The sequence below is a fragment of the Phodopus roborovskii genome, unplaced genomic scaffold (genome assembly GCF_943737965.1).
Source record: "Phodopus roborovskii unplaced genomic scaffold, PHOROB, whole genome shotgun sequence".
Taxonomy (NCBI): domain Eukaryota; kingdom Metazoa; phylum Chordata; class Mammalia; order Rodentia; family Cricetidae; genus Phodopus; species Phodopus roborovskii.
In genome coordinates this window covers 69,698,695-69,713,283 of record NW_026126418.1, presented here as the reverse complement: position 1 = coordinate 69,713,283, position 14,589 = coordinate 69,698,695, and the positions used below count along the sequence as shown (strand labels likewise).

Here is a 14,589-nt window from a genome sequence, read left to right as displayed (position 1 = left end):
AATAGCTCAAGTGACAAGGCTAAAGATCAATGACAAGGAAGCCTGCAGGAAGTAGGCTACAGAACAGAAAGAAAAACAGGTTTTCATGTCACCACTTGAGTATAGGAAGGACTGGCCTTCACTACATACTGAGGAATCTCCCACTCCCTAGATCAGCATTTGATTTACCCCACAGGAGGACTTTGCAGACCTACCCCTAATGCTAGAGCAGCCAGGCAACATATCTGACAACAGCCCTTATGAGAAGCTTTGCCAGGCACAGACGGGAAAGCCTATGGTTCCCAGCCTCACTCCTGACATTGTGCAGTGACTGCCTGGAAAGCACTCTTAAAGGTGAGGCCAGACCCATCAAGGTTGACAATACTCCTGCCCTCATCCTCTGCAAGCCTGTATCTAACAGCAATCAACTCCCAAACAAGCCACATATGTGGTAAACTACAGAGAAAACAATGAACATAAAGGCAAGGCAGAGCTGCCTTTGAGGTAGACAGGGAGCAAGGAGGAAGGGCTTCTCAGGCAGAACACTGGGATGTTCTGTTTTACAGGCTGGGGCTGCTATATGGTGATGTGCTATTATACATTGCTTTAAGCTGAATGAGGCTGCACGGCAGAGGTAGACCAAAAGAGGCACGACTTTGTAAGGACTATCAGGCCCAGAAATAGATACCTGTGGCTCAGTTTCCCCCAAAAAGCTTTCATCCCCTCACTGGGAATCATAAATCTGCCTGACAGGAGCTGTACTTCATACAACTCAGCAGGTTCAGTAGTTCCTCAAGACAGACCTGGGGATTTCTTCAGGGCCTATGGGGGTGTCAGGCACCTGGCAATGCCCATGGAGAAAGGGACCCAAGTTGGCTAATTATTCCAAATCTGGCCTTTCTGTAACCTCCTAGTTTTCAGCTAGCCAATTAATCTCCCAACCCACTCAAGTTACCAAAAAGCAAGCCTTCCTGGGCTTCTAGGGACAGGCACTGGCTGCCACCACCTCTGCTTTACTCTCAGAGTCAGTAGCTCTCTGTGAGAAGTATGCTTTAGATGCAAAGTTCCAGCCCATTCTGCAAGTGAAACATCTGTATTCCCACAGGTATCTGTAGATCACACTTTCAATCTCTTAAGAGACTCAAAAGTTCTGTCACTACTTTAGTTTCTGTACCTTCGAGGGTCCAGTTCATGGTCCTTGGATCCAGTCACTAATTCCGGATGAATTCGCACATGCTCCATCATTGGCTAGAAGAGTTTGGGTTGACAAATTATAGGTGTGAAGTTGTGTGGCAAATCCACATGATGGAACATTCTTTGACAACAAAAAAGGATGAAATACTGATACATGTTACAACACAGATGAACCTTGAAATAGGGTGAGCACACACTGCACACTCCCATGTAGATGAAATACACAGAATAGCAACTCTTCACTAGGGAATCAGAAAGACAAATAGTGGCCACCAGTTTGAAGCAGAAGTATAAAGGATTTCTTCTCAAAATTTTCCTGTTTGCCATATAATACAAATGCTATAAAAGTACCTGTCTTAAAAAAGCTCTAAGGATCGAATAGATGAGCAGCTGTTGTTTTTTAACTCACTTTGACAACTTCTTCAAAAGTCTCCACATTTTCCTTCATACTGTAGTGCGAGCGCAGGAAGGAGACAAAGTTACAAGGGTACATTCCATAAAGGCGATGAAAGAGGGCATAAACACTGGCATGGAGATGGACAAGGTAGACTTCTGTCACATGGCCTAAGGAAAGAAACCAGTTAGTTATACAGACTTGAACTTGAGGATGCCAGCAGGCTTTTTCTCTGAAGCTTGCCTACTGAGCTTCAAAAGTAAGACAGATGCAAATCTGGATATACCATATGGCCTTATTTAAAATCCACCAGTGAATCCTCTGGTTAAATTCCAATCTGCTTCATGTGACCCAGAAGGGTATTTTTCATCTTTGCCTTCCTCCTCTTCTCCAGCCACCCCCACAAGAACATCTTCAAACACTCTTCCAACACTGAGGTTCCTCTCAGTATCACTCTCCCTACAAACTGTGGTGACATTTCTTGCCTGATTCAGCATGTGTGTCTTGAAAAGAGGGCTATCCTTTCCCTCTTCCCTAGTACCACACATAGAATTTGGCACATAATGACCATGTGAGAGTTTGTAGAATGAGCATGTGATTTTAAAACCAAGATATGATCTTAGTTGTGCAGATTTATAACTAAAGAGGAAACACTACGATGCAGAAATTGGCTTAAAATGCCTGGACAATTCTATTAATTTGGCTTTACTAAGACTCCATGGAAACTCCAGTTGTATAGGAGTAACTGTACCTTTCTCCCAAGAAGATATGGCCAGGCTGGCAGGCCAGGCAGACCAGGTTTGTGCTCAATGGCCCTTCTGCAGAAAACTGCAGCAGTCTCCCCCACAGACCATACATATTTCATCTTCTATTTGAATATTTCATACTAGGATTACCAGAGATTCTGAAGTTCACAGACTGACAGCTTCTGAATCACTCTGATGGAGCCATACTGCCTGCCAATATGATGTGATATGGGAAAATCCCATAAGCTTGACACTGATGCCCTAATGAGAACACTGGAGTCTGTCTCCTCCTCCAATAGGGTCTCACAACTGAAGCTGTGAAGCTGTGGCTGTACAATCAGCACAGAAGGACAAAAGCATTTTGTAAGCCCAATTGTACAGCACCCAATGTAGAAGCTGTGACCCAGTTTTACTAATGATATTCAGGAAGTTGTACATCCTATCCCTCAGTTTCTCCGACAATCCTTCCAGACCAATGACATATGGACAATGTCTTAGCAGCCCCACTTCCTATATGTCCTGCAATGGGTGCACCCACACATTTTTTTCATCTGTATAGTGAACACCATACATCCTTCCTTCCCCTGCAGCACCTGGCTGCTAACAGTAAGGATAGCATTCCCTTGTGGAGCTTGATGAGGACACTGGAGCTGTACCTGGTTTCTTCAGGCACCATGACGAGAGACGGCCGAAGATGTCAAAGAAATCAAGAAGATGCTGCTTCCCTGACTGTGGGATCATTGGTAGCATGGTGATCAATACCAAGACACCAGTTGTGAGGACTACAACGTCAGTGTCCATCTGCAGAAGGGAAGGGCGTCATCAGGTTCAGCACTGGGATGAGGGTCCAAATCCTGAGGTCACAGATCTCAAGCCCCTCTTGTGCTCATTTCCTGACCCCTAAGAATTTGAGGGACAGCACTGAAATAGACTTAGCAGAAGCACTAAGCCCTGTCACCATTATGGTGATAGTGGGGGACCATTTCCCACATTCCATCACCTCATCTGAGAGATATGCTAACTTAGCGTGACACTCCCAAGTCCTGAAGCCTCAAGATCCCCTATCCACCACCTGGATGAAAATGTAAGAGAGAACACAGAACACAGGACACCACTATTCTCGCCTATCCAACTACTTCTAAGACATTAATTTTCTGTCAAGTGATTAAAATAACAGCTCATTTTCACTAGTACTAGGAACTTAACTCAGGGACTTCTGCATGCTAGGCAAAAGCTCTACCACTAAGCCACACCCCAGCCCAATTCCCTATTTTTTTTTAAAGGACTACTACAAGCCAAACATGGTGGTATACACCAGTAATTCTAACAACTGGGAGGCTAAGGCAGGAGGACCGTGATGAGTTGAAAGTCAGCCTGGTTCCATAGTGAGATCTAGATCACCCAGGACTACATGGCAGGGCCCTTCTCAAAAAAAAAAAAAAAAAAAAAAAAAAAAAGCCAAACCAGGGGAACTAGAGAGATGGCTCAGTGGTTAAGAGCACAAGCTGCTCTTCTAGAGGGATCACCATTCACTTCCCAGAACCAGCTTGGTGGCTCACAAACCTGTATTTTTAACTCCATTTCTAGGGGATCCTATTCCCTCTTTTGGCCTCCGAGGGTACCAGGCACCAGGCATTCTTCTAATACACACACACATATAATGGGACTCACACATACACATAAAAAATAAATAAATAAATAGATCCAAGGCTGATGAGGTGGCTCAGAGGGTGAAGGCACCTATCAACAAGCCTGAGCACTGGAATTCAATGCCTAAGACCCACATGGTAGAAACAGAGACCTGACTCCTGCAAGCTGTTATGAAACTTTTCAGAAACAATGTTTATGGAGGTATTTCCTTCAAAACCTTGCAAATACCCTACCTTGAGACATTTCAATAAAGAAGGCAGAAGAGGTGCTTGAGAGAGCTTATGCTTCCAAGATGGCTGTAGCCTCACAACATGACCCAGCAGCAAGAGAATGGATAAACGGGTAGCTGCTTTGCCTACATACTCATTAATTTTGTCCAAGAGGTGCTGAAAATGTAAAAGAGCCAGAGAAATTTTCTTGTAAGTATATGAAGTTAACAAAATTACAAGCAGTAGTAATGATAAACTCCAAGCACTCAAGTTTTCCCTCTAATACAGATTTAATAAGCCCATGGGCTGAAGATACAGCTTAGCCTGTCAAGACTAAGGCTACAATCAAAAGACTAATAAAACCAATCCGAGATTTTCAAAACCACATTAGTGAACAAAGTTTTCTTCATTTGACCGGAGAGAACAGCCAGATGCAATTTATAAGGATCTCTTACATAGGTTTACAAAGAGAGACAAGACAGCTTCTCTCCATCTTTACACACAATCCTAGGTTGCAAACCCACGGCAGGTTGTGGAAGACCCTTACTACTGTGACAGCCAAGCATGGACCCTTACTACTGTGACAGCCAAGCATCCATGCTCTAGCCTTAAATGTAAATCAAGCCACTGTGCTATTGCAATCTGGCCTGGAGTAAAGAAGATCATAATAAGCATTGTAAAAGCAGGCAACCTCACCTCCAAATGCAGACTCAGGGATTTTCCCTTATTGGTATGTTCAAAAAACCTACTCAAAACACAAATTTAAAGATCTTTATTCCAGGGGCTGGAGAGATGGCTCAAAGGTTAAGAGCACTGGCTGATCTTCCAGAGGTTCTTGAGTTCAATTCCCAGCAACCACATGGTACCTTACAACCATTTGTAATGAGATCTGATGCCCTTTTCTGGTGTGCAGGCATATACACAGGCAGAATACTGTATACATAATAAATAAATCTTTAAAAAAAATCTTTATTTCAATTGCCATTAATATACTACAGTACTGGAACTACAATATTTCTTTGAAGAGCAAGATCTGTACCAGTTTTGAAGATAAGCTGTGGACAAACTGCTATGGACCTTCTCTACTGAGAATTCACAGTAGCCTGTGATTCCATCCCAGCAGTTACCTTATCATGTGGCTCTTGCAAGGTGGTCAGGATGTGCAATACCGGCTGAGAATTGGTTTCCAGGTAATAATCCACCAAGGTGTTTACAAGCATAGGCCCACGTTCTAAACAAAAAGGACAATTCATCAGACTTTCTTTTCCCTTAATAATTATCATAAAAGCCAGAAAATGTCCTTTTACACTATCCAAAGTCATTAAGCACTGTTTTTGCCTTTTTAATTTCAAGCTTATTGGCCTTAACAGTCACAAAAGCATACAAAATGCTATCATAGCTACATGGCTCAGTGGGTACAGTGCTTGTGGCACAAGGATGGGGATCTTAGTTCAAATCCCCAGGACATACATAAAAAGGTGGGCATGGTCATGAATACCTGTAGCCCCAGGAGGCTGACAGGAAGATAAAAAGCAGGCTTACTGGCCACCAACCTAGCTCCAGATTCAGTGAGAGTCTTTGTTGTAAGGGAATAAGTCAAAGAGTTATATAGGAGTTATATAGGAGACTGAAACACTCAAATGTTTTCCTCTGGTCTCTGCAATAAGCTTATGCAAGTGCATACACACTCGAACACACACACACACACCAAAATAAACAAACACATAAGTAAATAAATGACTGGAGAAATGACTCAGCAGTTAAGAGTGCTTTCTGCTCTAAAAAGAACCTTGAATTCAGTTCCCAGCACCCATATATGGTGGCTCACAACCACCTATAGCTCTAGTTCCAGGGAATTGTATACCATCTTCTGACCTTCAGGAGTACCTATACACATGCAGTACACATAAATTCAAACAGGCATGTTTAAATGCACACACACAAGTACACACACTCACAAAAATACTCATGTACACACACACAAACACACACATACATGCACATATATTATACTCACAAATACTTTTTTTTAAAGAAAAAATGGCAGAACCTGAAGGTGTGAGTTCATGAGCTTGTTACATGGTATCCATGTCATGTCAGTATGTATATACCTGAACACTGCCATGTAGTATGAATCTACCAATGGATACTCTCTCTGGCCTAGAAAATTAAAAGACATATGTGGAGGAAGTGCCTGAAGTTGCAGCATTTGGAAGACCAAGGCAGGAGGGTCACAAGTTCCAGGCTAGTTTAGAATAGTGAAAAAAGGCCTCACCAAAAAAAAAAAAAAAAAAAAAAAAGACTCAACTTTCTAAACACATCCTCTGAAGATAAAGAGTTATTTGCCTCCAAGCCCCAACACACTCAGCTCCAGGTCAAGCTCTTCTTGTGAGGACAATTCTCTACTTACCAGAATTGAGGGAGTCCTTGAAGATGGTTGTCACGTCATCCCGCACACCCAATGTGGGAGAGTCCAACATGGAGAGTAGCTCCCCAATGTTGGCTAGCTGGGCCATTCTCTCACTCAACTATGATGTGCAGGCTCCAGGCTAAAGGCTTGGACAGCTCTTCATTGGGGCCACTACCAGACTGCAAAATGCGAATAAGGACAGTGTGACAAATGACTCTTACCTGATACCACATAAGCAAAAAACCTGCAGGAAAATAAGCCAGAGAACCTATGCTGATGAAAGACAGGGGAGGTCTTTCATGTACAAATGTAGAAAGTCAATGGAGCTTTGTGGAATTGTCACCACAGCAATTCAGTATTTTCTCTGCTTCTGTATCCACCTGGGTGTTGGCTAACACTGCTTCAAAAAGTAAATGAGCTGTTTCCACAGATAAAGCTGCACATGCTATGCTACTCTTTTCATGACACTATCAATGGCTGAAGTTAGAAGGCTGGTTAGACTACCAGTCCAACAGCTGGAATGAACCAGGAATTATTTTGGATTTAGCATACACTCATTGGACACATCTATTGCACATCCAAAAACTACTGGTGACAGGCAAGGGGTTGTACAGTGGGACCATGAGGACACATCTGCCAAACTATGGAAATGGAGCAACTGCCTTATCTTTACATTTAAATCACTACATACATGTGTGACCAGATTGACTACTACTTATAAGAAGCATTGTGTATTTTCAACAAACATCATTGTATATGCTCCTGATACTACTACCACCTGACAGGCATTTGCATCTACACTATAAAGAGAGGGAAACTGATCAAGTCTTTGCTCTTGGTCACAGAGAGGGAAAGAGACAAAACCAGGAGAGAAGAACAAATCTGAACCCAGATCTCCCCAACTCTGGAGCCCCAAATCTATAAATGTGACATTGGACTAAATGTGTAACTTTAACTGCAATAGCATCTGAGGGGCAAACATACTTCAGCTTTATTTTACAAATGAGAATAAGGATGCCCCAAAAGGATAAACCAATACATCCCTACTTTCTGGTCTTGAGGAAGCCACAGTAGCAGTTCTTGGGTTTGATTTGGGAACTACATGGAATACTTAAGCCCAGGCATCCACATTCTAATAACACTCTAGGCAATTCATCTGGGGGTTTTCTCCCCTTTTCAGACGAGGCCTTGCTTTATTGCTTGGGCTAGTCCTGGAAGCCCTGGGCTCAAGCAAGCCTCCACCTAGGACTCCACATTGCTAGGATTACAGGAACCCATCACCTCATCCAGTTCCAAGTGTTTTTTGATTTTTTTTTTGTTTGTTTGTTTGTTTTTGTCTGTTTTTAAGATACAGTCTCACTGTGTAGCCCTGGCTAGCCAGGAACTTGCTATGGGTTTCTCTGTGTGACAGCTCTGGCTGTCCTGGAACTCTCTTGGTAGACCAGGCTGGCCTTGACACCACACAGATCTACCTGCCTCTACCTCTCCCCACCCCACCCCCCAAGTGCTGGGACTAAAGGTGTGCACTGGCTACTACCACCCAGTCACACTCCAGGGTTCTTAAATAGATGACACAAAAGTCTGTTTAAGAAACATACTTAAGAAAATCCAACTGGAGGGAGGGAGGGAGGAAGAGAGGAGGGAGGGAGGAACTGAAGCCAGAATAGTGGCTCATGCCTGTAACAAGCACCTAGGAATGAAGACAAGAAAGAGGATGGCTATAAACTTAACTTACAAGGTGTGAAACCATATATATGTATATATGTATATATGTATGTCAATGGTTAATAGAATTGTTGCTCTTGCAGAAGACCCAGGTTCAGTTCCTAGCATCCAGCTCCTGGGAATTCAAGGTCCTCTTCAAGCCTCTGCAGGCACCTGCACAAAACTGATCTACATACATACTCACAGGCACACACTTATACACATAAAATAAGTTAACCTTTTTTTTAAAAGCTTAAAACTAAAAAATAGGAATAAACGTTATCATCTTAAAAATTGAATTAAATTAAGCTCATCAATAAAATTATACTACCACAGCCATTTTTGCTCAGTGACAGGATGAGGTGTGGTGCGGAACACATAGCTAACTAAGGTCTATAAACTCCTCACGGACTAGAAGTCCATCACAACAAGTACAGAGACAGCTTTAGGCCAACACCTTTACGACAGTTTCAGAGGAGTACATTTACCTGGTTAATCCCTGCACTTATTTCCTGTAGGCCACAAAAGATTCTTCCAGCTAGTGATGAAGAATGTAATTCACAAATTTCAAATATTCTGTTCCAAGTTTGGTTTTATTCTATCTCCTGTATGATTATCAAGATTCTGTCTTCTGTGTATTCAGAAGACAGTAATGCCGGGCTAGTTCTCCAAAAGCAGGCAGGACAGAATGCAGTGGCAAACCAAGATGGTGTCCACCCTACCTCCAGGCATTGTCAGAACAACAGGTTCAGGTTACTTAGCTTGTTTTCAAACTGTAAATGAAATTTAGGTGAACATTGGTTTTTGGAGTCTTCTCTTTTCAAAAGATTTACAGAAAGCAAAGATGAAGTTTTAGTCTAAAAACACATCAGAGTTATTTTGGGCAACATTTTTTTTTTTCTCTGTGGCTCCAAAATATATTTTTTTTAAAAAAATATCTAACTTTCAGTCCCTAGGAAAAATATAAATCTTGGGCTGTGTGTGAGATCCTCCATCAGTAACCCCAGTTCAAGCACTTTAGACACTCTAGAAAGCGCTCAAGAGAGCTAAATCACAAGCTTTATAATCAGGCCCTGGACAGGAACATTAACTTAGGCTTAGGGAATACAAGTATAAAGTGCTAAGACAGACATGGTTAGTGTGATGAAAACTTCTGTGTACCATCCAAGAAACAGACAGGGCTCAGTGTATGTGCAGAGGGAGAGGGGAACGCCTCCACTTGAATGCCTGTTAGACTCCCCTTAGCCTCTAGAAATCCAGCACCACAGACACAGTAACTCATCCTGGCGCAGCTACAGAAGTAACATACAACAGAAAGAACATTCTGGAGATTTCAAAAAGAAGAACCCAAGGAACAATTTCTGCATCCCATAGGGCTAAGCAACATTTCTTTTTAGTATTTATCTTGGTGGCTGAATGCCACAGTAGCAAACAGAGAGTGCTGCTCATATAAAGGAGTTATAACCTTCGAAGCTTCCTCCTAATTCTCAAACCTATTGCTCTGCTTGTCTTCTGGATCTAAAAGAGGAAAATGCTGGATGAATCCCTGGCTCCCCAACCCTCCCCCCAACCCAACATGTACCCATCTGCAAACTTCTTCATTTTGCTATGTATCCCCCTTATCACACCCCCAAGAATAACCCCCATCATCTTCCTCTTAGAGACAAGAGAGCAAGTAACCTCCCTCACTCTGCCTGCCGAATACAGAAACTTTGAAATATGGAAATCAGAATGGCTCTCCCACTTAAAAATCAGCCAATACCTTCCCCTGGAGAATCAGAGGCAAACTCTCCAGTGTCCTACATCACCCTATGTCATGAGCCAGTTAGTTATCCCTCAATTCCACCACTTCACTCCAAGCCAGTATGTGTCTCCTTGCATGCTGGCCAGGCTTTCACACTTGCTCTTCTCTCCATTCCTAGAGCCCTCTCCCCCACACCCTTGTTACTAACTACCCTTCAGTCCTCTGTTTGGAGGACCATGTCTGAGCAGCCTCCCTTGACCACTTGATTTAAAAGAGCAAGAGGTTGTTGGTACTACTTGGAATAAAAGAAACATTCTAATCATGAGGAACCATCAATTAAGCTGACCCTCTACAGCTCCTGGTCTCAACAGGGAAAGCAAATTCTGAAAAGCAGACTTTCAGTCTCCATACTTGTAACGTGCCAAAGTGCCAGTCTTCGAATGACTACAGCTGAACAGTCAACTATGTGAGTGGGTGGCATTTCTGGCATCCTTTTCCTGGTGTGTAAAACATCACTACAGGGTTCATATCACACCTAGCTACAAGACACTGCTGTTATGGACAAGAAGTGTATTTAGATTATTTAACAGTTCACATCTGAATATTAACTCAAATAAAACATTCAAGACTAAACCTAAGGCCTATGTATTACAAGTCAAAATTCTGCCAATTTAAGTACAATATGTATAATTATAAAATATAAAAGTGAGTTAATGATATATGTGATTTTTTTTATGTTCAAAACAGTTCTGGAGATCTAGTCCAAGGCCCTGCACATAGCAGGCTATCACTCCATCCCAGCCCTAATCAAGAACATTTAAATCATTTGACATATTAGTAATATATATTTGTATAAAAAATACAAATACTAAAAGAGCAGTGTATTTAGATAACTTTACAAATAATAGTGTATGTTCTTTGAGCCAACCACTTATAACAATATTCAAATAACACATAAAAACTAAATTCTATCTCAATCATAATTTCACAGAATTATTTTCTATTATTTCTAATAATTACTTGCTTATCTATGTGTATGTATCTCACACATGACACACTCATATATGGAGGTCAGAGAACCACTTTCAGGAGTTGGTTCTTCTCTTCCACAATGAGGATCCCAGGATCAAATTCAGGCCATCAGGCTGAGTGACAAGCAACTATAACTTCAGAGCTGTCCCTGAAATGTCACAGAATGTTTTTGAACTTTATTTCAAACAAAATAACCTGTATAAACTGCATTTAATCCAAAGTCTTTCAAAAAGAAAATCATAGTTAGAGTGCTTTCCATCCTGTGGGATGAATTAAAGAATCGATCTTACATAAAAAAAATTACAAAAACAATCCATAATCACCACTAATAATAAAACATAAAGGACATAAAGAGGGTTGGGACAGTTCACTGGTAGAAAGCCTGCCTACCATGTCAGGGTCTGGGTTCTGTCCCCAGGACCACAAATAAAACAACACAATAACAACAACAACAACAACAACAAAGTATATAAAAAGCATGAAGAAAAATAAAGCATATTAAAAAAAATAAAATAGCAAAATATTTTTATTCACTAGCCAAATTTTAATATATTCTTGAGTTTTGAGCCTATTAATGAAAAGCTGCTAGACTAAGGACTGTGAGTTGCTGCATTCTCTAGAGCTGAAAATGAAGGATAGCTGAGGCCTTCGAAGCTGTGAGTCCCTAGACAAACACCTACTGGAAACATCCCTGAATGTGCCCTGATGACAAGACTCGTGAACCTGCTCAGAGGGTACCACACACACAATGGACACAGTGACCACAAGACAATCTGGTACTCTGTACACTAAGGAACATTGCTACATGAAAATTTCACTTTTGAAATCTGACTGCTACAGAAATGAAATTGTAGTAATGAAAAATGCTTAATAAAATTTGAGACTTAATAACAGTGAAACTCCACTTAGCTGTCTCTGATCTCAACACTTAACCCTCTAAGTTCATATTCAGTGAAATTCTAAGAGAGGGCAATGTGGCCAGGCATGTTGACAAACACCTGAAATCCCAGAACTCTGGTGACTGAGACAAGTCTGGAGGTCAGTCTGGACTACACCATGAGAAGGCAAGAAGGGACAGTATGGAGAACACATGAAGAAACCAAGAGCCTAGAGTCAAACTCAGAAAGCTCTCTCATTCTTGAGAGAACAACACATCTACTTTCTAAGTATATAATGCCATCTCTCACCCATACTAAATCCCTGTTTGTGAGATCTGACTATACTGCATGATCCTCATGACAAAGGCAGTGACAGGCTTAGCTCCCACTGACCGTGAAATGAGTCACATTAGCAGTATACATATAAAGACAGCAAAACAAATGTTTTCCAACCTTCTCTGACTTCTGCACAGAACACAATCATGACAACTGGTACCCTGCAATGGCTAATCTTCATTGTCAACTTGAGATTAAGAATCACTAAGGAAACACACCCTATGAGGATGCTACTATAAAGGTTTAACAGAACAGAGGACCTACCCTGTGTGTGGGTGGCACCACTGTGTGGGCTGAGGCCCCAGACTAGATAAAAATGAGAAAATGAGCATGCACCAGCATTCACCACTCCCTGCTTCTTAAGTGTAGATGGAGTGTGACTAGCTGCCTCAAGCTCCTGCCACCTTTACTTCCCTGTCATGAAGGATGACAGCCTCAAACCGTGATCAACCCTTCCCCTTCCTCCAGTTGTTTTTGTCAGATATTTATGACAGCAACTAATATTTCACTTTTGCTAATAAAGATTGTAGCTCAATAGTCAGTTAAGTCACTAAGACTAAATTGCACAAGTGTCAGAACCTCACTAACTATAAAGGGTACATTCGAGGACTTCGAGACTATATCAATTCCTGAAAACCACCAAGGAAATAATTGATCCAAAAAAACTGACTTAAGACCATGAACAGAAACAAATACAAGAACTAAAGTTCATGAGGTGTCAGTCCACAATGCATGTCAGAATCACCTGCCAAGGCCCAGGCCCTACTGCACAACAGGATACAGGCTATGGCCTATACATAGCATCCAGTTTGTTTATAGAATCCAAAGTAGATTTCTGAGGCCCAGACAAGGGAAGGGGGGAATAAAACAAAACAAAAAAAACCTCTCACTGGTTAAATGACTTGTTTTATTTAGACTTCAATTTAAAATGAGTGGCTAAAACTAGAATTTGCTACTCACAGAACTGATTTTCATGGACGACCCATTTTTGAGGCCAATTCTTCTCCTGTAGAATAGAAATATATCAAGTGTTGTTGTGAAAAAAGAAAACTAGCAGTGTGTATAATGCACTTAATACCTGGCATCAAACAGCAAGAGGTCACTGGTGATGTGTTTGACTACTTCAGATCATAGATGCTCCAGTGCTTGGCAGGGAGCTAAGACATTAACACTCAAACCCACAGACAAAAAAGCAACTGCATGCGGGGCACCCAAGGGCAAGGTGAGACATTCCCTTCTATCCACCCCAGTCACTAGACTAAATGTGCACCTTACCTGTTCTGGGGACAGTTGGTACATCAGTTTCCAGTGCTGTCAGCCTGGTGTCTTTCATGGTCACTAGATTAAAAAAAAAAAAAACACACATACATATGTATGTATAATAACCCAACAAGGAAGGAAACCCTGAGACCGGATGAGAAGGGAGTTTGAATTGGTCTAGTACAACTCTGCCCCACCATCCTCAGCAGGTAGTCACCTGCTTCCCACTGCAATGAGCTCTGGAAGCACAGCCTCCTCTCCTCTGCACTATCAGCAAGAGGGCAGTGTGGCTCTAGAATATGCTCCCAATTGAAACATTAGTTCATCTACTTACTGGCTCTGTAACCCTGGGCTGTTACTAAGTCACTAATGTCTTGCCTTGTGTTATATTCAGGGGAAAGCGAGAATGTCCTCAACCTGAACACTCACACAGAGCTCCAAAGAGGACCTCAGAAGAGTGGCTGGTGTAGTGAGGTCAGCAAACAAGCACAAAAACCTTAGAGGGCCTGTATCATTGTCATCTCATAGGCTGTACTCCCTCCCAGTCCTGCTATGTTGCCTTCAGAGAATTTAAATTCTTCAGTCAAGAAGGCATCAGGCATATCCAGCCACATAACCTAAAAACCACTGTCTTCTCCTCAGCTAATTCTTTATCCTTCCTAGTCCTTCTTTTCCCTCCAACTGCCATGCCATATCAGGCCAGGCTCCTGATCCACCAGCAGCTGTACTGGTCAGTTCCTAAAACCCCATTAAGTATGAGAAATGTTGGGCACACTGGGGAGCAGCTGCACTCAACTCAGTATTTGGCCCCCCGCAGCTGCCACGGACAGTGGCTGGTAAATGCACAAAGCCTGATTTTGCCTTTAAGCAGCATAAGCTAAATCTAATCCTACATGACAGGAATAAAATTTCAACAGTGGCTTCCCTACTCTCCTTCCCCTCTACCCTATTTCTGTCCACACTATTCATTATCCATGTCAAATAAGTATACATATGAATATGTTCCAGTTTGCTTTTAAAACATGGGCCCTTCAGAAACAGAAGACTCAGAGG

General features: G+C 42.0%; 1 protein-coding gene across 9 annotated transcripts in view; it reads right to left on the bottom strand.

Moving 5' to 3' along the window:
- Positions 1-14,589, bottom strand: part of Tsc1 (TSC complex subunit 1) — a 48,391-nt gene that overhangs the window by 25,070 nt on the left and 8,732 nt on the right. For 8 of the 9 annotated variants that reach the window (XM_051184984.1, XM_051184983.1, XM_051184989.1 and 5 more), the window contains exons 2-9: positions 13,552-13,614; positions 13,237-13,282; positions 6,583-6,761; positions 5,300-5,403; positions 4,197-4,349; positions 2,970-3,114; positions 1,583-1,737; positions 1,154-1,227 (exon numbers count right to left, since the gene is read on the bottom strand). In XM_051184984.1, coding sequence (XP_051040941.1) covers positions 1,154-1,227; positions 1,583-1,737; positions 2,970-3,114; positions 4,197-4,349; positions 5,300-5,403; positions 6,583-6,688 — 737 coding nt within the window. In that variant the 5' untranslated portion in view covers positions 6,689-6,761; positions 13,237-13,282; positions 13,552-13,614. Of the gene's footprint in view, positions 1-1,153; positions 1,228-1,582; positions 1,738-2,969; positions 3,214-4,196; positions 4,350-5,299; positions 5,404-6,582; positions 6,762-13,236; positions 13,283-13,551; positions 13,615-14,589 lie in introns of those variants that run through there. The other variant, XM_051184992.1, reaches the window with a different exon arrangement.